Here is a 27,655-nt window from a genome sequence, read left to right on the forward strand (position 1 = left end):
ACACAATGCGCTTCATTGAGAGTCACGGACTGCAATCAACTTCTACGAGAGGCTTCTCGAGAAGCGATTTTGCGGGACGATGTATGCACCGCTCAATGCGGTTTCGTGCTGGCAGCCTCTGAGAGTAACGCGAGGCTACAACAGTTTACTACGCCTAGCGGCTCGGGTTTCTCCGGTTTCCCGCCACATACGAACAATCTGAGAAGTTCGCCGACGCCAACCTCGTTCAACGGTTTCAAGCTGCCCGACCTTTCGCAATTCATTGGCTGAATAGAAAAAGATGGAAAACCATAAAATTCATAATTCTTTGTTTACTGATTATTGTATTGTATGCAGGAAACACTGCCCTTACTTCGAGAGACTGTACGACAAACGCGATTCCAAAATTTCATAACCGATCAGTCGTGCTCAAAGCTCAATACTATCAATAAGAAAAAACAAATAAATACAGCGGACAGAGGAGGCGAGATAGTATGTTTTGAACATACGTATGACGTAAGAGATACTTAATGGAAGATAAAAGCAAGAGTACCTGTCGGCGTGTAAATATAGATGATAAGGCGCAAGTATTTAGTTCATCGAAGAAGAGCGAGATCGCATCGTCGAAAAACAAAAGAGAGCAAGAAGACACGCAAACGGATATGGAACTTCTTGGATTAGGGAGTAGTTATAAGGCGTTTTTAAGACACATGGAATCATTTCAAAATTTGTTTTGAATATTATTCGAAATAGAAAAATTGTTGAAAGTCTCGAATATTGTTGAAAACTTCTCTTAAATGTTTCGAAAGTATATTTGTTCTCTTTTAATACTTTACGTTATTATATTTTATTCCATAATTTTGTATATATAGATAGGAATTTTATTTTCAAAAATTTTTAATGTTTCGATATTCTTCTTTAAAAGGGTTTTCTAAACATTTAAGAGTTTCAAGACTTTTTAATTTTTTAATTAGATTTTTTAAGATTTTTCAGTTTCGAATAATATCTATATTCACGAAGCAATTTAAATCTTATTTAAATCTTTATGTAATTGGATTATATCTTTTTAAAAAAGAGAATTAGAGCGTTTATCATTACAGAAATAATGCACTAGATAAATGCGCATGCAAGCAAGTCTTGCTGCAGTGGATTGTCGCGCTGTACATGACGTGGTGATATTATTTTACCACGGAAATTAAGATTGAGAATGATTATATAGCATGTCAAAATGAACAGGCGACATCATGTGTGCTGTGTGATACGTGTCAGCGTCACGTATCGATATTTCATATGTTTGAATGACGGACGGTATCGGCTCGGAAGAAATGCAAATGCAACGTTCGTTACGAACTTGTCTTTCTTTCTCTCGTTACACCTCTACCTAATTTTGTATTATAATAACGTGACATGTATAATGTTAATAAATGTTAATATTTCTTTTTCACTGCTGTTTTTCCTCATAATATAAATAGCCTATATTCCCACCTCCACGAGTTTTGGAATTGGTCCTCCGACTTTTGAATAAAGGCCACAATGGAGGCAGGTGATCTCTTTCTAAAAGAATGAGTTATTTACAAGGATTTCCAGCGGCCCAAATAACAAATATTCGACGCATTTTATCTGCAGGATATTCATCCACTCGCTTAGAGTTTGGTCCAAGATGTCTGCTTTTAGGCTTTTGGAAAAAAATTTTTGAAAATTTTTTTATCGCTTTTTCTCCTTCTCTCTCTTTTCCTTTCTTTAAAGTTTAAGTGGCAGGAACTTCTTGTTTATTATTAATCACGGCATTCTCTGGTATTGTAGGCGTCTGTTCTATACAGCGCCAAAGACCATATGTTTTGCCGACTACAGTCTGCCACAGTCTCAAGGTACCATCCTCGGATCCGCTAGCGTACAATTCACCATCTGGTGAAAAGCGTACGCAGTGTACAGGCCCAAAATGTCCCTTGAATGATTCTGCAAATCAAAATTGTATGTATAATTAAAATCACTTTTGACCAAGTTGATAAATCCTAAAAGATAAATAAATCTTAAAAGAAATTTTACCTAATTCCGCTCCTGTGTTGTAGTCAAACTTGTACATTTTGAAGTCCTCCCCCCCACAAACAAAAATAGTACAATCTGGATGTAAACTAGTACTATTAACTTGAGTTGGAACTGTACATTCTTTTATCTTGGTTAATCTAAAAAATTAGAAAATTGAACAAATTTTCTTAAAAAATTAAAAATTATTATTTGGCATCAAGAACCACTATGACTGACATAGGCCTTCAATTCTTGTGTTATAAAAAAAAGTTATACATACTCTTTGCTATCCCAAAAGGTAACAATATTAGAGTGAGTGGTGATAATAATGTTTCCATCTTTCGACACTTCCATGGAACTTGGAATTGCAGGGAAGTCTAGTCTCTTAACTTCTTGTCCACTATTTCGGTCCCACACCCTAAGTGTCTTATCGTCCGCACAGGTAATTAAAGCAGAATTATTGTCGAAGAAAGTAACATGCCTAATACCACTCGTATGACCTGAAAAGATCTGAGGGGAAAAAAGAAATTGACGTCAATTTATGATTGCATTATAAGTCCGACGATACTTGACACGCAGCTTATATAAACTGAAAAATATAGCTAAGATTTACATATAAAATAATACAATTATATAACTAGTTTATCTAATTTATATAACTTTACCTGTGGAGTTGCTTCTGGTTTATTAAGGTCATAAATGCGCACGAGTTTTTCATTAGAACCAGTACACAGATGATTGGAATCGGTACTAAAGTTGACAGATTTGACAATATGATTATGTTGAAAAGAATGAACTTCTTCTCCAGTGATCGCATCCCAAACTTTGGCATTAAAATCTGCTGCACCGGTCGCAGCTCGAGTGGCCTGTGGATTTAATGCTACACCCCACACTGCTCCTTTGTGTCCTTCAAATGTACCGATCCAATCACCAGTGTCACCTTGCCGCAACATAGGTTTGCCATCTGAGAAAAAACAATGTTTTCAAATATTTTGTCCACAAATATTTTATTTATAATTTCATTTATAATAATAAAATGTATCATTTATAAACATATATAAAATATACTTATATAAAAAGATGCTTGACTTATTTCCAAATAACTCTAAAATAATTGACAACATATTGGATTATGGAAAAAGTTAATTTAACTTCTTCAAAGTTTCAAGTTTCAAATGTTTTACAAAATTAAAAAACAAACTTGTAAAAAATATTTTCAGATATTACATTGTAATACATATGGTATATATAATACTCTTACAAAGTTCTAGTTTCTTCAAATATTTTATGAAATAGATGTCTTTAAAACATGAAATTTTTGGTATCAAATATATTGCAACACATGATATAAAATTTTATCGTCCAATAAAAATACCTGTTTCATAAAATATTAATATTATAAATTTGGAGAAGCTATCGTTTTGGAAGTATCAAAATTGCTTATCAATTTATAATACCAAATCAAGTATAATTATTTTTGCGTAAAACGTATACAGCAAATGTAAATAAAAAAAAAACCATTAATATTAGATACAGTAAACTTTTCGGTTAACCTCAATCATGATGTATCAGCAATATTTTAGTGATTCATCGAACGATTACGCTCGCTAGTTAATCAGCATTAGCTAATCCCGTTTAGTCCGCCAAATGTCGAGCTGCTCTCGTGTCGGTCCCGCGAGTAGGCAGGAAGAGATCGCGCGCCGTTGAGAGCACGCGTGTCTAACCTCGAAAAGTTGCCTGGAGCCTTGGGAGGCGGCCGGAAAGAATCGGGCCAAGGCGATCGAGAATCGTACGTGCGATTAAACGATCAGGAGAGGAAGGTGAAGGAAAAAAAAAGAAAAAAAAATCGGAGCAGCGCGACGACAGGTCGGACGATCGGTTGCGGCCTGAGAGCGCATAGCGCTCCGAAGTCCGATGTCACGGTTACCTTTGCACGCCGAGATGAGGTAGTACCCGGACTCGGTGACATCGGAGAAGGCGAGATGAACCACGGGTCTCGTGTGGCCGCTGCACGTCAGCGGTGTCTGCCTCAGGCTAGCCATCGCGCCGTACGTCGCGTCGTCGCCTCTCGTTTTTTCCTTTTGTCTTTCTCACGACGAGCAACAAACGGATGACGGTAACGCGCTCGCTGTCGCGACTTCTCCACACTGCCACCACTCCACGTGCGCTCGACTGACGACGACTGACCCCGCTCGGCGTAAGGCGTAACGTCGCGTCGAACGTACGAAACACGACTGACGTCGGCGCACTCGGCGCGGTTCAAGTAGTAGGTACGTACGTAACGTACCAATCGCCACGTACCGACAATTAAGTTCCGGGACAGGAAGAACGTCGTCATGCGCGCACGGCCTCGTCGTCGCGCGACCTCGTCTCCCTTTTTCTCGTTCCATCTGCGTCCTGGTGACATCGCTCTTTCTGTCTTTCGAAACGGCGCGATCGTTATTTACGCGAGCAGCGCGAACCTGCCCCAACTTTGCAAATTTATGCATTCCGTGGGAATTAAGGTCGATTTGAATTGAAATGTCTGGAAGACATCTGTGTCATACGAATTAATATTTATCATAACAAATAAGGTTCCCCGTGGTAAGAATTCTTTTTAAATTCTCGAATTGTGAAATAAATTCTTTTTTCATACTATATTTCTATTTTAGAGACTTTTTAAAGATTCTAAGTCTTTTTCAAATAAAAAAGAAAATGTTTATCAAGAAAAAAAAGAATTTGCAATAAAAAGAACTTTTTCTGTGTTTATTTTGAACAAATTACGTCAATTTATACACTGAGAAAAAAGTTGTTAACTTGACTAAATTTTCCAATTTGATTGAATTTCTTCATTTCAAACATTTACATACTTAAATTAAATATATATGTAGTTTAATTAAAGTTCAAGAATTTTATGTATTTAAGTTAAATACATAAATAGTTGAATTGTAAAAAATTAATTGAATTGAAAAATTTGATCAAGTTAATAACTTTTTCTCAGTGTACAAATTTTAAAAAAGGTGAATCCTCTTTAACTTCAAAATTGCTGTAAGATGCACATATAATGTATAAATAAGATGTAAAGCTGAGAAAGCGGATGTTGGAATATATGAATAAGTATTCTCATGCGATAAATAAATATGTTTAAGGAGATTTACTTCGAAAACGGGATAAATCTCCATTTCGTTTAAATTTAAACGACGGAAAATTACGCAGATTATTGTTCGCCGTGCGGCGCAGGCAATACGTTTAAATCTCGTTTAAATTTTCAACACACTAAAGAAGCTGATACCTCAATATTACATACACGTCGCGCTTAATAATACGGTACACATCATTCTGCTGTTCAAGGTTTAAACGTTTCGCATATCTCGAATATCGTCGAAAAAAATCAAGGAGTACTTAACGCGGTAGAGCAAGGAAAAATTATTTGTGAAAGTAATTCCTTTTCAACAATCTATTATGTTTTCTGGTGGAAATATACACTTTACTGAGAATAAAAAGGAGATGGAAAAGTATAAACTTCGACATATCTGAGTAGATTTAAGAGAGATCTTAACTTCTTTTATTTTGTGAAAATAAAAAATAGATTTATAATCTGTGTTCCAGGTTTGACATATATCCTTTTCCATTTTGTTTTTATTATACACAAGATTGTGCACAGCAAGTATTGCACCAGAGCTCCCAGTGCTAAGAGGCCTCAAAGTTTTATTTAAATATATCAATTTTTAAATGTTTTTAAATTAATGTCTATCCAATTTAATTCGTACATGTAAACAATAATTATTTATATTTTGTTTATAAAATACTTTGTAAAATAATTTAAATTCAATCAAACTTGCGAATAGCTAAAGACTAAAGATAATTTTGGTTCCTTAATTAGTTTAATCAATAGTTGAGTAGAAACAAATTTATAATTTATAAAATTATAAAATTTTATTTATAGAATTCTGTTTATAAATTATAAATTTATATATGTTCTATATATTTACATTTATCTTTATGGAAATGTTTATGTTTTAAACAATTTGATAAAATTATACATTTTTAAATGTACATGTTTATAAATAAATACAATTTTAATTATATTGTTTTTAAATTTAAATATTAAACACACACATTTTTTTTAAATTTAATATTCAATATATTAAATATTTAAATATTAAATATTAAATTTTAATTTAAAATATTAAATACTTTAAATATTTTCTAAACTCTTAAAATTTTTTTTAATATGAAATTTGTAAGGTAATCATCCTTTATATCTTTAGGCTAGAGTCCCAAGAACTCTTTTGACGGCCTTAAAATTACACATACGTATCTTTATATGTATAAATAAAAAAAATATATAGTAATTTATTTTTCCTCTTTTCTTATTGCCATGTGTCTATTATCGACACGCATTTTATTGTCGGAACATCTCCTTGACCCTGTAAGTCGTTTCTTTCAGATCCTTCTTGAATCACGACCATGAATTAAAACAGCTCTCCCTCCCTTTCGCCCCTCTAAATAACCTTAGCGTATCATAGAACGCGCGTTTTTGCAACGTGCGTTGACTGTCAACTAGTCAATATCCGAAGGATAGAATTGGAAGAAATATCAGAGAAAATTTCGATCAATTTATTAAATTGCGCGACGCACTAATCTGTTTGAGAATAACCGATACACCAATAACTGCATGACGTTACCTCGCTTCGTAAATAAATTGATAATTGCACTGAATTGCACAGAATTTGCGCGATAAAAAGAAAACAAGAAAGTGAAGATAAAAAAGTAAGGATAAACAAAGTAATTACAGCAAAAAATATTTTCCATTTTTATAATATTTATAATAAATAATAAACAATTTTGTGAATTTAAATTACAATAAAAAAATTTAATACAAGGTTCATCAGTTAATTAGTTTTTCGAAAAAAATATTAAAAGAGAATGAAATTCTAGATTGAATAAGAATTACACAATTACGTCTACACTATATACTTTTGTAATAATACAATATAATTTATAATTATTCATATAATTTATTGATAATCTTAATTTATTGATGATGTTTTTATAGAAATTAATATATAAATTATGTATAGCACACAAAAGTACTTTTCAGACTAAAAAAATCTTATGTGTAACCGAAATAGCTCAGTTGGGAGAACGTTAAACTAAAGATCTAAATGTCGCCGATTCAATCCTGGGTTTCGGCAAATGATATATTTTATTTGTTATTATTAGTTGTTTATCTCTGTTAATGTTTTTGAGAAATTAAAAAAAATATATATACCATTTGCTAAAACCCGGGATATTTAGATCTTTAGTTTAATGCTCTTCCAATTGAGCTATTTCGGTTTACACATTTTCCTTAGTAGTCTGAAAAGTATTTATTAATGATGTTTTTGTAGAAATTAATATATAAATTATGTGTAGCATACAGAAACGCTTTTCAAATTACTAAGAAACATTCTCTGTATAAGCCGAAATAGCTCAGTTGGGAGAGCGTTAGACTGAAGATCTAAATGTCCCCGGTTCAATCCCGGGTTTCGGCAAAGGGTAATTTTTTTTTTTTTTTAATTTCTCAAAGACATTAACAGAAATAAACAATTAATAATAACAAATGAAATAAACAAAAACGCGTGTTATAAATAAATATCAAACATAACGTGATTATCTTGTTTCCTCTCTGTGCATTGCCTCATTCTGTCGTCCATACGAAGCGTATTTATAACTTTTAAAGTCCAATAATTTCGAGACACAATTGCAGTATTTCAGACATCCTATAAATCAACTTTTAATTGAAATATACAACGTAGGAGTATACAATCCAATTCCACCGTCTTAAAAAAGACTTGGGAAGATTGAAAAAAGTAAAAACGTGTTCGGGACACATCAGGAACAATTCCTCGAGTTTTAAAAGGGTAAGTTATGAAGTCTACTTTCTTTCGAACCTGCCTCGAAAGCTGCCAGCATACGCTCGCGAGAATATCCGCTTTCGAGTATCGGATATGCAGCCGTGAGAGCGGCAGAAAGAAGAAGAAGAAGAAGATGATGATGAAGAAGAAGAAGAGAGGACGAAACGCGACGCGGACGGACCTCGTCGTGCGCACACTCCCGAGGAGACCCGCAGCTGCACCTGCGAGCCGAGGATCGGTCGCTCGCAGTTGGACCTTGACGCGCGTGACGTGAGGATGTCGACTTTTGGCTGCGTCGGCGGCCGCGCGTACGCGTAGGACGAAGGGCTGCCGGGGGGAGAAGAGGAGAGTCGCTACCTTCCGCAGCGACGGCGACGGCGACGACGGTCGCCCACGCGCTCCAAGGCCACGTCAAGGCCGTCGCGAATGTCAGCGTAGAATAAAAAAGGACGCGGCGGGAGGAAAACACGCGTCCGACACCCTCGTCTCCTACCGGGTGGAGGGTGGTAATCGCGCCGCGCGAGCTGCCACGAGGTTCACGTGCCTTTCCCCGTGATTCGGCGTCCCGATTAGCCGGCATACTCCCCCGCGCACTCCGCCGCGCTTCGAAACGATGTGGCTCCCGCGGATGCTGCTCGTCGTCGGCTGTCTGCTGCGCTGTCACGTCGCCCGCTCGATAGCCGGTGAGTATACGAACGTGTGTATTCGCGAATACATACATATGTTTCCTGGCGGAAACGCACCTGCCGCCTCTTTATGCCTCCCTAATTGCCAACCGGACCGAGAAAATGTGTTATTACGTTCTACATCTGTTGAAATGTAGAAAATATATTAATACGTTTTGCATTAAAGTTAAATTAAAGATGCATTGGGGTAAATATTGCCATTTCCTGTTGTTTCACATTTGACGCATTCCGCATTGGAAAAATATTCGAGTATAGATGTGCACATGCTGAAATTTAATGAGATGGATTTGATCGCGGAACCAAATCCGACATCACTATCGGAAAATAAATGTGTATGGAATCACAATTTTGCATGAACGCTCGCAATTTCGTGTGAAATAACACTGCAAGGAATTAACTCCAGAACTCTCAATTTCCTAGATATTTAAAGAAAAAACATTCAACTAGAATACGTATTATCTTGCTGAGTTTTTTTAAATACACAATTTTATTTTAAATCAATATGCAAAATATATGTATGGAATACGATGAAGTAATCAATTTGACCTAACAATTAATAATTAGACAAAAAATTTATTTAAAATTATTTTTAATTTTAATTGTAATCTCTACTGTTAAAAAATATTTAGATAAAAATGATCTATACGTTTTTAAAGCTATATATTACATTTATTATATAGTTTTTATTTATTGTCATTCGTGAAATGTAAAGATAAATACCAGATATATACGCTATAGCAATTTGAAAGTCTGATAAGAGTGTTTAATGAATATTGTGCAGTGTGTGTAGTAGAGGAGATTTATAACTCCTCATCCTCCCTCACCGTTCAAACTTTTTATCATATGAAAGAATGGCGTTGGTATTTTAAAATATGAGACAAACTATCATATTTTGTAATGTACTAAGATTAATAAATATTAATTATTTTTAATTCCTTTTTTTAAATATTAATTTATCCAAGAATTAAACCTTTTTAAAAATACAGACATACGTTTATTATTAATAACTCGTCTTATGTTTTATTAGCTATGCTTTTATGCTATTATTAATTTTATGTTATTAGTAAACTTACGTTTACTTTATGATGATACATCACAATATAATTATTTATCCATCGTATCATTCATTATTTATTTGTGCGTGGTTGTTATAACATTATGCAGCAAGCAATTAATAATCGAGAGCAGCAATTTAATATTGACATGAAAGTATTAATATTTTTAACGCTTCAACGTTTCAACGATACTGGCTACCTGGAGGCGAAAATATTGATTCTTGGCCATAATAATATTGTTAACATCTGAGCGCGGAATAATAGCATAAAATTTAGCGCAGATTACGCGACATCGTGGTTGCTGCATGTCGTAGATAAGGTACTTAACACCGCAGCTCGTAGTTGCACTTACAAGTATGTTTTAAATAATCGTGACGTTTGCAAATTCATAATGGTCAGTACGTATCACTTAAAAAAAATGGCCTTTCAAGTACAGCTATAATTTTTTACTGCAAAAAATTAACATAGATAAATGATTAGTAAATACTGTAATATTATATATGTTTGGTATTTAACCAATCTAAATAACAGAGATGAAATTTATATCTGGATTGTTTGTGAAAATTAGAAAAAAAATTGTTATTGTGACGCCTAGAAATCTATCAACACCAGCAAAATATTTTTTTGAGTAATCCGAAATGCGTATTCTCAATTAAAAGATTCTATAATTTTTTACGCGAGTCTAATGTAATATAACAGTAAGTTACTTTAAAAGTTATTATTTTTTATTATTAGATTAAATATCGGATATTAATGTTTTTATTTTTATTTTTTTTTTAATTATTTTTATTATATTAAATATCGATTATTTTATTATATTAAATATCGATTATTATTGTAACTTATTTTTATCATTAATATTATAAAAGAGCAAAAATATTAAGGGATATTTGAGGAATTAAGGAGCTTTTAATATTTATTTGATCTGAGTAAAGAGTATAATTTACAGATGCTTTGAATAAATTAGTTTGGCTGTTAGTACCGTATTAATGACACGATAAACATGTAATAACAATTATATTGAATCAACACAGTTTTAATTGCACAAGCCATACCTTATCCAATAATTAATTTTGTATAGCAGCGGGAGGAGGTAAAGGACGGAGGAAATAAAGCAACGTAGTTGATTTGTTGAATTAATGACGCTTTAGCGGACACCTCGTTAACGAGGAACATATTGTTCACGGTTTCAAAAGAATCTTTGAATGACCATCCCGTTAGCCCGTTAAGAACCAATTTGTTAAAAAGATAAAGGTTGTTACATTTTTCCCTTAACAATATTGCAGATTATTAATTTAATTGGCATGCGTATAAGTTACACGCGCTAATACGAATGTACGAAGCATTATTTGAGTAAAACATAGTTGTCAATTAAATATTAATTGACAAGTACGTTCTTATCAAATCGCACATTCTCGTATTATTGTACAATAATACGCAACACGTAACATAATAAGTAATCTGAAAATATATGCGCTTGTATTTAATAATTCACGGGCGTTATTAAAAATATAATAGTATAATTCAGAATTACGCATATTACATCTTTTAAGATCCATTTGTTTAAATATTTAATAGTAAAGGTTGGTTCATCTTCGCATAAACTATATGGTAAATAATCTAATGGATAAATGTCTATGTTCACACATCCATTACGTATCTAATGTGCAAATATTTATCCATTAGATAATTTATCGTATAATTTAGCCAAAGGTAAAATAATCGGCCTTAAATTGTTTAACATTAAAGCAATCTTAACGAATGAATGTTTTCAAATTCATTTTATTACCCTTACTTTACGTAAGCACGTAAAAGTGAAGTAATTTTCTCTTGCTTGGTAAATTTTTTTAATCTCTATTAATTAAAGAATTTATGTACATACATGCATATATAAAATTTTACATATTGTATAATATTATATATATTGCATTTGAATCTCAAATACTTGCAAATAGTATAGAACTTTGAAGCCGCAATATTTCAGAGCTTGATTACTCAATAAATCGGTTATACCAAATACAGAGAATATCACGCAGTGGTTTGTATATCTGTGGTTATTTGTGTATATCGATATATCTGCATATATCGGTACATACTGTATGTTGCGACATATGTTCACGGGCACTTAAGAATCTAATTAAACCGCTCTCATCAGACACGGTTAGAAACAAAAGGAATTTTTTGAATAGAAATCCTCCACTCTCATATAATGACTTGCACAGTCACAATGAGTCACAAGAATAGTGGAAAAGAAAAACGCTCAAGTAGCTCATTATTTTGTGTTCGTTTGCAGTAGCTCAGCGCTGTAATTTGCCCTAGAAAATGCGTTGCATTCAGGACTGCGTGCAATAAACTACCAATTTTATGGTTTACGATGACAGATATAAATGGAGCAATAATCAAGAAATTACTGGAACTAAATAACCGATATTTTGTAACAAACAAAAATAAACAGAATAAAATGGATTAAAATATCTTGTGGAAAAAATCCATTATTTTGTTTAGCACTCAGTAATAAAATTAAATATTTATAAACTTGGAAAAATAAACATTAAGTGAAAAGCTAAAAATCCGTCTCTTTTATAATAATTATCAAAACCAAATTAGTGCAAATTTTATTATCTAACCATTTCAAGTTAATTGCGTTTTAAAAAAGATTTAATCAATATCTAATTAATTTCGAATAGTTTAAAATGTTAAAGAACAAATTTGTTGCTATTTCTAATGTTTACTGAAAAAACAATTCGTGTCTTGGCGTGGATTTCATATATAGAGACAATAACATTATTATTTTACATTATATTACTGATATTGTATAAGCAAAGTAAAAGACTATCTTCTTGAAAAAACATCTTTTATATACATTGCATCATAAATGCTTTGCTTTAACACATAAAGTACCAATTTTGACGTACTTTGTCGAGTATATTCATGCATCAAAATGACGCAAAATTTTAACAGTTTAGCGTTTGTATGACTAAACTTTTCATATAAAAGATGAATAACAGATATAATAATACAAGAATAATACAGATTATAAATAAATCATATCATGTCATACATAATAATGTTATATAATATTAAATCTATTATTATGAATATTTCAAGTTGCACAAATATCTATGCATGGTAAACTCTCTAAATATATTAAAATTATCGTAAAAGGTTATTGTATGATCAGATATTCGTGATGTTATTTGTACAGCCCTGATCAGTTCATTTGTATCCATTGATAGATTTGCTGATCGCTTATCTATAATTTTAGTATTCGAGATAATTAAAGATCGCAATGCACACCGTCTCTATACAAAAAAAGCGGAAAGTTCCCACTTCTTTTTCTTACTCTGTCAACAACCTGCTTGATTGATTAATAGTAATCCCAGTGTCATCCCAGAGCTTCATAGCTCATTACTTGGCTACAACATTTATTTGTTTGCACGACGTGCTATCCTACTTTCTTCGCGTATCGATCTCTTGTCTCGCTCGTTTTCCTATATACCTATACCACACTTTGTATCTCTCCACATTCGTTGCCTCGACACACAGTATCTCGCCATCTGGGAAACCCATAAGCGATATGTGTTCTTTGGGTTTATAGATAATTCGATCAGCTTTTTTTTAGTTACAGTATTAAGAAAACGAGTTGTTTAATAATTAACGAATCGAGAAGAAAAATTTCTAGCTAATTAATTTTAGAAAAATATATAATATTAATTGTGGAGATTATTAATGTATCTTCTTTCTCTCTCTTCTATTTTTTAAATGTCTATTATTTAAGATATTCTTTTTAAAACAATACGCAAACTCTCTACAATTGATAAATTTGGTCGAGGCTACGCGCCAGTTTTATTAGTTCGATCTTATTCGATCGAACGACCGTCCGATGAACTTTCGCGCGACTGTCTAAAATAATGACCTAATATACAAATAGTTCTCACCGAGCAAAGTGAAATATTTTAGCTTCAACATGGTTATACGATGACATTATTATACAGTTGCACGAGATTGGCATAACTAAAAGAGGTTGTATCTAATGGAAAGTCATCAATATTTTTTACGTTATTTTATCGAACAATCTATCAGTAAAAATCGAAAAATGTAAACTGTCAATTTTTACATTTATTCTTAAATATCAGACATTTTTAACTCTAATTTTGCGATATGAATCACGAAATACCCGAGTTTAAAAAAGTATAAAAAAATTCCACTGTGCCAGATGTTTTATATCTAAGACAAAAGATTACTTAAAAGATTATTTTCGTAAAACTGAACCTCAAGTCGCGATAGACCCTAAGACGTAAAAGGCGCAGTCGTAATTGCTTGCTCTAATTACGAAATTGGGTTGTGGAACACATGAGCACGCATTCGTGTAAATTTCCACGAGCGAATTCAATTAAAACGAGCGTATAATATAATTTTGCACAATTTCATTGTTAAGGGAATGCGTCAATGCTTGCAATCGGCAAATTGCACAGTAATTGTGATTAGAGACAAGCGAGTTAAAATAATTGCATTTCTTTGAGACAAACAGCAATTCGACTAAGGAAGAAAATTAATTAAAACTGCAGTTAAGAAAAGTAATTCTTCAGCCGTTGATGATCTTTCATTTATGATTTTGGTTACAGTACCTGCGAGAGCGACAAGTCAGGCTTTATTGGACGAAAATGATATTACTCTTCGGGACGACGGCGATGACGACGTCACAACAGAAGAGCCGTCTCTCAAAAAGTGCATTGTAGACGGAAAGTTCTATTCTCACGGCCAGACGGTAACGACTGACAAAATATACTACGATTATCAATAGAGAAAATCTCTTTTCAGTACTGCGAATAATCAAGAAATAGAAAAGTGAACATTAAAACGTTGCTATCTCGAAATCTTTACGAGAATTAATAAAAAATTAATACAAAAATTTTTAACAATATTAATGATAAACCAAAAATTTTTATTTTAAATAAAAGAAATTATATATGAGACGAAAATTATCTGTAAACTTATACATTTATAAGTAAAAAATTTTGTCTCTCGTCTCCTTTTTTCCCTTCCATCATCTTTTATTTCTAAAATTAATCTTTCCTTGAATGTTGAGAGAATCTTGAGAAGAACTATCATTTATCACAGCTTTAAAATCTTGAGCATTGTAACCCTAACCTTCTCAGATTAGAATTCTATTAGAGTAAACTCCATTTAAAATTAATCTAAATGAATATAAGTTGTGTAATTTAGTTTCCTAAAGTTTTGTTCGTGGAAAGATATTCTTTTACAATTAATAATTTAAACATTTTTTACGTTTCAACATTGAAAAAAATTCTATTTCAAATTAACAGAAAAATCTATATTACCAAGAAATAATGTAAATGCGAGAGGTAAAGTCAGTTTGCATTTATATCATTCCGACGTAATAATCAGCTGACATACATATTGAATTTTTGTCACTTTTTTCTCTCATATTTTTTTTCCATTGTGCTATAAACGTCATTGTCCTTTTCAGATACCATCGTATGATTCGAATTCGCATTGCCTATGCGTCGTTGGCGAAGTTTACTGCTGGTGGCAAAATTATAATTCGAATACCGCCTCGTCGCTCGACCCGTCTTCCCTGCGATCGACCGCGGCGGAAAGCAATTACACTTCATCCCTGGGAATGAGCACGGACATTGTGGACGGCTCCGAGGCTTCCGGAAATTTTGACTCGCCAGCCAACCAACAAGGACACGTAGAAATTAACGCCACTCTTGCAACTACAATGTCTTCTCAACCAACCACTTGCCTCGTGATGGGTATTAATTAATTTTTCCTTCCTAATTAGCTCAACATTATGAAGCTTTAATCTTTTTATATCAATCAATGTCCCTTATCGTAAAAAGTATAATTTAATTATACATATATTTAGAAAACTTAAATGTCAACATAAACGTCATGTAATATGAGTTACAGATTTATTTTATTTAATTTTAATATAAATTTATTTTAATATATCTTTATTTTTATATTTTTTTCATTTTCTAATAATAAGTTTTTATTGTCGGCATAATTATTAGAAATCTTTAAAGATTCATTTGAAATTTTTTTTTATTTAAATTTGTACCTTGTTTTATTGTTAGTACGCACACAATGCACGTTTAATATTCTCGGCGCAAGATAAAAGCACGAGCTTTCATATATCTATTTTGTAGCCTACATTTTCTTTTATGCGTCATAAAAGCCGCGTGTTCATATATGTATATGCGGTTTCGGTCTACGCGAAATTCGTATATACCATGAGACTTGAATTATAGGAAGGGAGTATCGACAGGGTGAAACACTACCACACTCAACCGGGAACTGTGTCGAATGCAGTTGCGGCTCCGAAGGCCGCATCGAATGCTCGCCGAGAGATTGCGTGGCACTGCGACCCGAGACATTAGTCGCACCTGATAAGCCTGAGGTACCCGACAGCGATTTCGAAGTTTTCAACTTAGCCCGGGATTGGGATATCGACGAAAATTTCTAAAGTATCTGATAACGAGTCGTGCAAACTTGTCCGACTCTGATTGCTGCGATGTTATTAACGTTGTCAAAGGGCCGACTAATCGTTTAATTAAACACGGCTTCAAGAACTGTTCAAAGAACAAATTCTTCTAAAGAAAACTAGATTTTCGAGAGCAGATTAATTCTAAAATATACATGATGAAAATCGGAGTAAATTGAATGAAAAAAAGAAAGAAATAGATCTGGCATTTAGTGGTCAGTAAGAATAATTGAATGACATATTTATATTAAACTCTTCGTAATATTTATTTCAAATATAATCTCATACTTTTTCAATAATAAAATAATTTGACTATAAGATTAGAAAATTGTAGAATTTACGTATGGCGATTTTTGACATTAAAAACTCTTCTCTTTCATCATAAGGGAGAATCATTTTCTTTCGATCGAGGATGTGCCTTCAATTATTTATCTTACATCACAGATGTAATCAAAACAGCGTAGAAGGCATGGTCCTAAAAATATGTAGTTTAGATTTTTTTTATAAAACCAACGAGTGAGAAAAAAAGAGCCTATCGGATTGAATATTTTTTACGTAGATGACCGCATTAAGATCTCTTCGGTAGATCCTGGTAGACCGAACACTCCTTACATAGAAATCCCTTGATAAATTAATATCCATCTATTTTACCAGTTGTAAAAAATGGAGCCTATTATTTTCTATTTCAATGCTACGTGAAACTCCTCCATTTTATTTTGTTCAATTTGGATTCGATTTGTAGGTCCCGTAATAATTTTTCTGATAAAAATTTCGTATCTGTATAGATTCGATATAAGAATGTTTTTGTAGACGACGGCCTATAATCCATAAATTAATCATATCACATGTACGTCAGCCCGCCTTATGCACGTGTGAAAAACGATATTAATGTGAATGAGCTTAGTCATTACTAGTCGAACACAATAATAAAAGATTTAACAATACTCTTCGTCATACCTCATATCCAAATAGGTGCATAATCAAATATTGTAGTGAAGATCGTGTTATTTACCTCACATATGTATACAATATGTGAAAGGATATATACCGCCATATATAATCTTACATATTTACTATAGAATAATACCAATAATGAATAATGGAAATTCCTTGTTGCAATAGCTTACGTATAAGAGGTTGAAAACAGTGATAGAAATGTAGAGACAAGTGAAAAAGTCATCACCAATAAGAAAAAAGACGTTTAAAAAAACCCCTAACATTTAACACAACCCAATATATACACAATATATATTATACATATCTTTATACATATATATGAATATCATATATATCTGATATTTACCACTATACTATATTACATATTACGCATTATATACTACATTATACATATATATATATATACATATATATATATATATATATATATATATATATATAATGTAATATATAATATTTTAATGATCATATCATACCAAAAACCAAGTATAAGAAAGAAATAGCGTCGCATGTAATCCGCATAATCTGCAATTCAGATTACAATCAAACCTTTGTATTTTTAGTATGTCTGGACCAATTAATCTTCCTCCCTCTTCTTAACTCTTGATTCACCTCGATTCACATTCTTATTTTAATGATATATGCATAGAATGAAAATATCTCGATTGTACGCGTAAAATTTTTATTCTAGGCACAAGTGGCCAAGTGGTTAATACAAAATAGTGAGAGGAAACGCACGAGAGAAATACGTTAAAAATAAATGAATGTTACGAAAATTTAGAGATGGAATAGAGAGGCAAAGAATAGAGATATTAAGAGTACGGAGGTTCGATTGCATTCGATGAAACTACAGTTTTATATAGGTAAACCGCGATGTTTACTTTTATAAACACAATTTTTGCGTTCAGTTTTGTAAATATTCCCTAGCTGGTTTCGAAGGTTGTGTAATTTTTACGACTCGTGGATGTGCAAAACAGTCGCATGGTCTGAGTACCGTTTAGACAATAGACAACAGCGACATAGTAATTTATAAGCGACTTTGTTAAACATATATAGAAGGATATTTCTAGAATGTTTTTTATCGTTCCGAGAAATTATTTTTCAATACGTGAGTCATGTCAAAGTTCAATATTCTTTTTTTGTGACTGAGGAATCACGCAATATGTGAAAGTGACGATAGGACTGTATAATTATATACTTTTGCGATGAAATCAGTTGTTTATAGATAATTAGATAGATAAGTAGTCTCCGAATGTATACATCACGAAGGTAATTTTGTCTAACGAATTTACAAGTTTAGATCGGAGAGTTTGTTCTTTCATGAGAACCCTGACGGAATTGCAATCTGATTATTGCTATTGATTTTGATAACTAGAATCTAGTGTTATAATACGAATAACACTTTTACTTTTCAATCTTTATTCTTAATTGAAGGAACAGATAAACATGTTTATACGAAAGTTAAATTTCGCGTTTTCTTGTCTCTATCAATTTTTGTAACGTTAACAATTCTAACGAAAAGTAAAGTAGAAGTGAAACAAATAGAAAAATAATTTCCGTAGAATTAAAGAATTATTTTTTCACTCTGAAATCAATTAAATCTAAATATTAATTTTTAAACAATTTTTCACACATTTCGAAAAACTTTTTTATTTCTTATGTAAAAAAATTTAATAACTTTGAAATTTTAATAATTTTTTTATTTATTTATCTTTTTTATATTAAAAAAACTGTATATCAATTTTATTATTTTATTTCATGCTTGTTCCTTCAATTATTGTATGTATTTAACAACGGTATGTTCCTTAAAAGTAATGACTATCAAGAAAATAATCAATAGCGTTAACAGCATTATTAGAAAAAGAAATAAATAGCAGAAAGTCATGAAATGATATTTTTGAAAATTCCTCTATACAAGAATTAGTTATAGTTGAAAATTAGTTATTGAAATTAGTTATAGAATATCTTCTAATTGTTGACAATCCTCATTCATCGAATCGACCATGATATAAAATCTCGACATAAATTCTGTCAATATTTTGAACATAAAGTAAAACATAACATTTTAATTTAAATGCAAACATATGCTTAGGAATTATAAAATGGAGCCTAAATTTATGTAAAACTTGAAAACTTCTTTTTTGCTTTGTGATTTGTTAAAATAAGTTATAAGTTATTTGAAATGGTCGTTTTATTTTGATAACGTGGTTCATCATCAATCATTGCACATATAATTTCTAGCTGAATTTTGGCTGCTTTTTGAGCAATTTATCTTTTCTCACACTTTTCTCACACATTTATCTTCCTTCACTGATCCAAGTTCGCTTTTTCATCCCATAGTTTACAAACCAAAGAATTTAATTCAGAACTGCCGAAAGAACAATCTTTAATAGAAACCATCTCTACTTATCTCATCGTACATTTGTTCTTATCAACTGTTTAGATATTGACAGAATTTATAATTATGCATGATATCCTTCCTCATGTACAAAAACTTATACATTTTTTAGAAAATTTCTCATAAGACGAAAGTGGCACATCATCGCGGGACCATTTTAATAAAAATAAGTAGACCACCCATTATTGCTTTCGTTTACACTTGTAATAATGATCTCGTACGTCTTCCAGTTATCTTATGTGGAATTGTATCTATATATAGTATTCCTGTGATTATACGTATTATATCTTCACGGAAAAATTGTATTCCAAATAAAGAAAGATCTCATGATACACGTGCAAATATTTATTATTTTACCATCCCACATAACATGTATTCGCGTATTCCATTTTCTTCGTAATATTATATATTATTAGATTAGCTTTAGACATAGGTATGTAAAAAGAATTCCCGTAAAAAAAGTTCTCTAAGATATTTTTAAATTTTGAAATTGGTCTTTTTAATTAATTTGACTGCTATTTTGACATTAAGCTTAATAAATTTGACATTATTTTAATATTTTATTGTTTTTTTACTGGCTTACATAATTTATATTGTTTCTTTAATCTCTTAAATATTTTTAGAGTAAAATTATTTTTAATCAGTTAATAAAACCATCACTCACAAATAGGTGACGAAACCTTTACAAAAGTTTATGCGTCATCCAGATATGAGTAGTACGGCAGTCAAAGTATTAAACGTGCGTAATATACTCTTATTTAAAATTTTAATAATTTTATTTTAAATTTTAATTTTCAATATTAATGTTTCGAGGACAGGTCGTAGCGCGCATACTATTTATATTATTACGTTACGCATAGAGACGTTGTTGCGTCAAGTATCGAGAATACGCCAAATGTGCGATCGAGCCTTTCAATGCGATTATCTTGACTTTACATTTGATTACCCTTCTGCGATTGAAAATTTCCAAGTATATCGAAACGTCGGCTGTTTATCGAAGCGAATATTTCGCGGCCTATTTATTCAAACGTGTGTGTCGAAAAAGAAGAATTACGTAGTAGATCGTCGTTTCATTGTATATTTATACGAAGAAAATAGTTTTACTGAATTTTCTAAAAATTTTACTAAATGCAGATCTGAAAATAATTTTTTGGATCATCAAAATAATCATGTACACTTAAGCGTGTAATGCTGTAAAAAAATTATGGTATTTTAACTATTAACTTGAGTTGTCCACATAATTATTTTAATAGTCTAATATAAAAATCATTTTAAGATCCGTTTTTAAGCTAAATTTTTAAATATACTTTATCAAAATTGTTCTTTCCGTGGATAGATGATAGCAATTTTTTTAAGCAAAGCGAAACCTGAGAGCGTCCATCCCGGCATTTGTATATTTTTATTTATATTAACAAAATATTTAATTATTTTATTTTATTGCACTCAAAATTTGGCAACTACCAAACGTTTTTTCTTCCGTATTCTTTTCTTCCACTACAACAAAACATTTGCACAGCAATGAAAAAAGAAAATTGTTGACTCACCGACTCGATGCGCAACGAGCGGAGTTATTCAGCCACGAAGCTGCGGTGATACTGTAACACACAAACATAAGATTTAAAAATTAAAACTGTGATCAAAATAAAAAATAATTCAAAAGCTAATTTTTATACGCACATTAAACTTTCAAAATTCGACTTTCAATTGGATATTTAGTATATTATCCAAAAAATATCTTAAAAAATAATATTAGTAAAATTTGATTTAATTTTTCTTTCTTTAAAATTTTTTCTTTTTACTGAAATAAAATCGGATAAAAGGAAAAAAGACTATTAATTTTAAATAAAAAGTTATACTTACCCCAAGATGCTCCGCTGGGGCCCGATACCTCTCCCAGGTCTCCTCCTCCTCTCAGATCCAGGTTATCGAGTCTCCTCGTCCCGTTGCACTCGCGAAACACTCGCGTTAAATATCCTGACATTACGCCCGTGGACTAATTAAGTCCAATTACTTTAAACGGCACTCCCGGAACAAACGCGCGACGCGACGACCAGATTGCTGTTCGTTTATTTTTATTTTAATCGACAAATATATGTACGTCAACTTTATATATGGAAAAAATTCGCTGAAAAAAATAAAAAATTAATTTCAATTAAAAGTTTCTTAAATTTAATTAATATCTCTTTATCAAAACACTCTTCTTTGTTCTTTCTATCAATATTACTGTTTCCATTTATAGATTATGGATTTATTTTATTGAATTTAACTTATTTGTTTAAAAACAAACAAATAACAAATATTATAGGAATTACCAGATTATATCAAACGTTCACGTTCTGATTATGTAAAATATTGAGTTCTATTATAAAAATCAGAAATTCTCCTAGTTTCACCAAAACGCATTCACACAGAAAAAAAAATTAATATCAAATAATCAATTCATTATTTCATATATAAGCAAAAATATAAAATATTCCTGGAAGAATTTATAATCTTAACCAAACATAACGTGCTTACTTAAAAAAATATTTTTTTCTTTAGAAGCAGAATTTCTGGTTATTATAATAGGACACTGGTTATTACAATCTGAACATTTAATAGATTTAACAATAATTTGGTAATTCCTACAAGATTTCTGATGCGTCCGTTTTTGAACGGACGTATTAGTTGAATCTACCAAATTTCTAAATAATGCAACAAGATTTTTTTTTTAAAGATAAAGTTCAATTTTTAAAAAATTATTTCAAATTTTTCCAAGTATCTTCTACGTGGTACGTGTAAGAAACATTGCTTGCTACTCGATTCGCGAAATAACGATTTAGCAGTTTGGACGCGATGAATACAGGATCGATAGTGAGCTCGATGCGAATGAGTTCTGCCTTTTGTATCACGTTTAACGCACGTCTAACGTCGACTAAGCTTTCTCAACCAGAATTCATACGACACTTGTATTTGTTACAAGCCATAATCGCAGGCAGCAAGTCACTAAAAGGAGACGCACTTTCTGGGGTGCTTTTATCAACCCGCGACATGCTCACAAATCGTAGTTGATCCAACTGATCGGCCGGTTAGACGCTAAGTCCAATGAGACATGGTCTCACTAAACCGATTACGCGACGAAAAGTGAGAGTGCACATTGCATCGATCTCCGATACCGAATCGTACCCCATAATTTCAGATGTGTTCAATCAAACGCGAAAATTATTTTCTGGACAAATCACAATGTCTAGTGCATTTATCACAAAAACTTAAAATAGAAATAAAAATTATACATAAAGACAAAAAAAATTTCTGCATTAAAAAATCATTTTCTAGCGCTGCAAGCGTCTTCTCGGGGCATCTGCAAGAGACATTGCTTATTACGCGATTAACGAAATAACGAATTAGCAATTCGGACGCGAAGGATACGGGATCGATAGTGAGCTCGTTGCAAATGCGTTCTGCTTTTTGTATCACGTTTAACGCACGTCTAACGTCGACTAAGCTTTCTCAACCACGATTCATACAACACTTGTATTTGTTACAAGCCATAGTCGCAGGCAGCAAGTCACTTAAAGGAGACGCACTTTCTGGGGTGCTTTTGTCAACCCGCGACATGCTCACAAATCGTGGTTAATCCAGCTGATCGGCCGGTTAGACGCTAAGTCCAATGAGACATGTTCTGATTGAACCGATAACGTGACAAAAAGTGAGAGTGCACATTGCATCGATCTCCGATACCGAATCGTACCCCATAATTTCAATCAAACGCAAAAAATTGTTTTCTAGACGAATAACAATGTCTAGTGCATTCCCTTAAAAAAAAAGTTGATAAACTTGTTTCAATAAACTAATTACCGATCAGTAACTAATTATATTTCGTCAGTTAACTAATAAAATATCATCAGTTACTGATCAGTAATCAGTTTATTGAAACAAGTTTATCAACTTTTTTTTCAAGGGTTTATCACGAAAACTCAAAATAGAAATAAAAATTATACATAAAGATAAAAAAAATTTCTGCATTAATAAAATCATTTTGTAGCATTGCAAGCATCTCTTTGTGGCACCTGCAAGAGACAATGCTAATTACGCGATTAACAAAATAACGAATTAGCAATTTGGACGCGAAGAATATGAGATTGATAGTGAGCTCGTTGCGAATGTATTCTGCCTTTTGTATCACGTTTAACGCACGTCTAACGTTGACTAAGCTTTTTTAACCACGATTCATACGACACTTGTATCTTACAAGCCGTAGTCGCAGGCAGCAAGTCACTTAAAGGAGACGCACTTTCTGGGGTGCTTTTGTCAACCCGCGACATGCTCACAAATCATGGTTAATCCAGCTGATCGACCGGTTAGACGCTAAGTCCAATGAGACATAGTCTCACTGAACTGATAACGTGACGAAAAGTCAGAGTGCACATTGCATCGATCTCCGATACCAAATCGTACTTCATAATTTCAGATGTGTTCAATCAAACGCGAAAATTATTTTCTGGACGAATAACAATGTCTAGTGCATTTATCACAAAAACTTAAAATAGAAGTAAAGATTATACATGAAGATAAAAAAAGTTTCTGCATTAATAAAATCATTTCGTAGCGTTGCAAACATCTTTTTGTGGCACCTGCAAAAGACATTGCTTATTACGCGATTAACGAACTGACAAACTAGCAATTCGGACGCGATGGATACAGAATCGATAGTGAGCTCGATGCGAATGAGTTCTGCCTTTTATATCACGTTTAACGCACATCTAACGTCGACTAAGCTTTTTTAACCACGATTCATACGACACTTGTATCTTACAAGCCGTAGTCGCAGGCAGCAAGTCACTTAAAGGAGACGCACTTTCTGGGGTGCTTTTGTCAACCCGTGACTTGCTCACAAATCGTGGTTAATCCAGTTTATCGACCGGTTAGATGCTAAGTCCAATGAGACATGATCTCACTAAATCGATAACGTGACAAAAAGTTAGAGTGCACATTGTACCAATCTCCGATACCGAATTGTACCCCATAGTTTCAGATGTGTTCAATCAAACGCGAAAATTATTTTCTGGACAAATCACAATGTCTAGTGCATTTATCACAAAAACTTAAAATAAAAATAAAAATTATACATGAAGACAAAAAAAATTTCTGCATTAAAAAAATCATTTTCTAGCGCTGCAAGCATCTTCTTGGGGTATCTGCAAGAGACATTGCTTATTACGCGATTAACGAAATAACGAATTAGCAATTCGGACGCGAAGGATACGGGATCGATAGTGAGCTCGTTGCGAATGTGTTCTGCCTTTGTATCACGTTTAACGTACGTCTAACGTCGACTAAGCTTTCTCAACCACGATTCATACGACACTTGTATCTTACAAGCCATAGTCGCAGGCAGCAAGTCACTTAAAGGAGACGCACTTTCTGGGGTGCTTTTGTCAACCCGCGACATGCTCACAAATCGTGGTTAATTCAGCTGATCGGCCAATTAGACGCTAAGTTCAATGAGACTTGGTCTCATTGAACCAATAACGTAACAAGAAGTCAGAGTGCACATTGCAACGGTCTCCGATACCGAATCGTATCCCGTAATTACACATGTGCCCATTCAAACGCAAAAATTATTTTTGATAAATCATAATGTCTTGTACGCATACCAGGAAAAACATAAAGTAGAAATAGAAGTGCACTAAAAGAATAACGTCTTGTTGCAATGTTTAAAAATTTTATTAAGCCAACTAGTACGTCTGTTTAAAGATGGGCGAACCAAATATATTATAGGATATTATAGGAATTACCAAATTAAAATAAAGCCTATTAAACGTTTTGATTATAAGATATTGCGTTCTATTATAATAATCAAAAAAATCTAGTTTCATCAAAACACACTCACATACAGAAAAAAATTAGTGTTAAATCAACAATTTATTATTTGTTATATAAGCAAGTGATTGAATTTTTGCAATGCTCCTAAAATTATTGCAATGCCCCAATAATGCGATTATTTCTAAGAATAACAATTTCAGAACAATAAATATTTCTTTGGAGCAATTTAAAAGTTTTATATCTTTTTTTAAAATACATATTATTTAGGTTAAATATAATTAAATTTTACGCAATTATGCAATAATGTTTACCTCTAAGTTACTTTACCGACACCGGCGCCTCTTGTAGGACTCCTGTTTTGGGGAATTGTCCAACTTCTGCTCTCTTCTTTCTTCTTTTCACAAGTTATCAAAATAAATTGCGTTTCCACTCGTTCTGAAGCAAGACTATCTCGCATTCGCCACGTTCTATAAAATAAACATGAATAAATTAAAACAGCGGAGCCGCTTTATTTCCTTTGCGATTAATTTCACGATCGTCGCGATGGCACTATACGTTTCAATCTTTGCCTCAACGAGTAGGTATTACGAAATACGCGTTCAAGCGAATTATCAACATACAAATGCAATATTAATATAAATGTCACTTACTAATTGAAGTAGCGATATCACTCGTTCCGGACCCACTTTATTTCGCATCTTGTAAAAGTGTCCACTGCATTCTGTAAATTAAAATAAATGTAATTACAATAGCGAAGCGGCTTCATCTCCCGCAATGTCAATTTCAGGTATCAAGAGCGCATAATAAATCAATCGCGCCGCGGCGACGCTACATATTAAATATTCACGTGCGTTATTCGCATTTTGATACTATGATCGCGTTGTCAATTGTTCGCGCAATACATATTTGATCGATTAATTATTACAAAACACGCGTTTTACGAATATCGGCGATATACGAGCATCGATCTATTACATAATATCGCTTACTTATTAAACAAATTGCGACGCCACTCGCTCCCGCTCTGATTTGCATCGTGTCCCCCATATTCTGCAATCAGACATGAATACGAATCAAGATGGCGAGCCGGCTTCGTTTTCGCGTGCCGTGGTCAACTTTATACGCGTCACGCTCGACACCGCGCTCGCGCCGGGACCGTGCTACATACGAGCATCGATCTGCGATACGCGATGATCAAATTGACAATAACTATTAGTACAAGATTTTGCTCACTTGTTAAAACGAAGCCGCGATAACGCCTCCGTTCCGGAACCGATCCGTCCCGCGTCCGTTGCGTTCTGTAAAAGAAACGTGAATGTAACTGAAGATGGCGAGAAGCGGCTTCGTCTTCGCGCGGTTAACTTCACGCGACAAGACCGACTTCGCGTCCGCGCCACCGCAGCGACGCTATCATGTCCCGCACTCAACCTAGCGTTTATGCCTTTTACGCAGCATATTATCGAACAGCTAACTTGTCTTTTATGACGATTATTTCGCATTCGCTAGAGTAAGCATATTAATATGATGAAGAAGTATCCGCGCCCGTCACTCGAAATATAATATGCTCGTCGTTTTGTCAATCATTCGCACGATACATTTTTTCGACACTAATTGTTACGAAATGCGCGTTTTCGATCAGCTCATTAATATACAAGCACCGAATCTTTATGCGAGAATTAACTTAATTGGCGGTAAATATTATCGCGAGATTAATACAGATTTACCTATTAACGAGTTTGCGACGCCACTCGCTTCCGCCCCGATCTACATTGCGTCTACTGCGTTTTGCAATCGAATAAAAATGGCAAGCCGGCTTTGTTCTCGTACGGGGGTTAACTTTACGCGTCGCGACCGCGCTTATAATTTCGATTAGAATAGGCGTAATTAAGACAGATCAACGCAGTTGCTCGCAATATCAGCAATATGTATTAATGCGAGATTGATTACGGTTTCGTTTACCTGTTAAATAAGTCGCGATATTGCTCGCGCCAATTCGGTCCGCCCGCACTCGCCGCGTTCCGTAAGTGAAAAGAGCGAGAAGCGCCTTCGTCTCCGTGCGATCGACTTCACGCGCCAAGATCGATACTACGTATATCGATCTTAACTTTACGTTCATTTTTAGCATTACGATGCAAATTATTATTATGTTTATATATACATGTATAAGACATGTCTCAGATTATATGCTTCTGAATAACAATAAAAAAATGTAATAAATTAAAATATGAGTCAAATTGTCTATACGACATCGATCGATATCGATTCGATTAATCATTTCTGGCTAAGAAACTTATTTCGACTTTCGAGCTATCATGCTGTGGAAATCAGTGGAATAAAATCAAAAAATATTTTTTTTTATA

The 27,655-nt window shown here is 33.0% G+C and overlaps 3 protein-coding genes and 1 non-coding gene across 6 annotated transcripts in view; 3 read left to right on the forward strand and 1 right to left on the reverse strand.

Moving 5' to 3' along the window:
* The window catches only part of LOC105193465, a 30,544-nt gene extending 29,123 nt beyond the window's left edge, over positions 1-1,421 (forward strand). Inside the window, exon 8 of the mRNA XM_011157918.3 lies at positions 1-1,421. Within this exon, the coding sequence (XP_011156220.2) occupies positions 1-270 (270 nt within the window). The 3' untranslated portion in view covers positions 271-1,421.
* Positions 1,319-26,335, reverse strand: LOC105193466 (serine-threonine kinase receptor-associated protein). 3 transcript variants are annotated; one of them, XM_039453245.1, is made up of 9 exons: positions 26,285-26,335; positions 25,946-26,016; positions 25,607-25,762; positions 21,351-21,615; positions 21,035-21,085; positions 2,670-2,968; positions 2,285-2,514; positions 2,026-2,162; positions 1,319-1,935 (listed from the first exon to the last, which is right to left on the reverse strand). In XM_039453245.1, the coding sequence occupies exons 6-9, from the start codon at positions 2,955-2,957 to the stop codon at positions 1,727-1,729; spliced, it is 864 nt and encodes a 287-aa protein (XP_039309179.1). In that variant the 5' UTR covers positions 2,958-2,968; positions 21,035-21,085; positions 21,351-21,615; positions 25,607-25,762; positions 25,946-26,016; positions 26,285-26,335; the 3' UTR covers positions 1,319-1,726. The 3 variants fall into 3 exon arrangements, with proteins under 3 accessions (XP_039309179.1, XP_011156221.1, XP_039309180.1); XM_011157919.3 differs by lacking the exons at positions 21,035-21,085; positions 21,351-21,615; positions 25,607-25,762; positions 25,946-26,016; positions 26,285-26,335 and adding an exon at positions 3,932-4,245; XM_039453246.1 differs by lacking the exons at positions 21,035-21,085; positions 21,351-21,615; positions 25,607-25,762; positions 25,946-26,016; positions 26,285-26,335 and adding an exon at positions 3,558-3,773.
* Positions 7,448-7,520, forward strand: Trnaf-gaa. The gene has a single exon. It is a non-coding gene; the product is annotated as a tRNA-Phe (tRNA).
* LOC105193464 lies at positions 8,114-19,822 on the forward strand. The gene is made up of 4 exons (XM_011157917.3): positions 8,114-8,566; positions 14,250-14,392; positions 15,116-15,404; positions 15,903-19,822. The coding sequence occupies exons 1-4, from the start codon at positions 8,497-8,499 to the stop codon at positions 16,115-16,117; spliced, it is 717 nt and encodes a 238-aa protein (XP_011156219.1). The 5' UTR covers positions 8,114-8,496; the 3' UTR covers positions 16,118-19,822.
* Positions 26,336-27,655: the final 1,320 nt, after the last annotated feature.

This window comes from Solenopsis invicta, chromosome 9, assembly GCF_016802725.1.
Source record: "Solenopsis invicta isolate M01_SB chromosome 9, UNIL_Sinv_3.0, whole genome shotgun sequence".
Taxonomy (NCBI): Eukaryota; Metazoa; Arthropoda; class Insecta; order Hymenoptera; family Formicidae; genus Solenopsis; species Solenopsis invicta.

Bases quoted from the DNA above. Each gene is read 5' to 3' on its own strand.
- LOC105193466 (XM_011157919.3), bottom strand. From the start codon at position 4,046: ATGGCTAGCCTGAGGCAGACACCGCTGACGTGCAGCGGCCACACGAGA. The intron at 2,969-3,931 runs GTAACCGTGACA...GTTTTTTCTCAG, and splicing joins CCTCATCTCGGCGTGCAAAG to ATGGCAAACCTATGTTGCGG. The intron at 1,936-2,025 runs GTAAAATTTCTT...TTTGATTTGCAG, and splicing joins CAACACAGGAGCGGAATTAG to AATCATTCAAGGGACATTTT.
- LOC105193464 (XM_011157917.3), top strand. From the start codon at position 8,497: ATGTGGCTCCCGCGGATGCTGCTCGTCGTCGGCTGTCTGCTGCGCTGT. The intron at 8,567-14,249 runs GTGAGTATACGA...TTTTGGTTACAG, and splicing joins CGTCGCCCGCTCGATAGCCG to TACCTGCGAGAGCGACAAGT. The intron at 15,405-15,902 runs GTATTAATTAAT...CTTGAATTATAG, and splicing joins AACCACTTGCCTCGTGATGG to GAAGGGAGTATCGACAGGGT.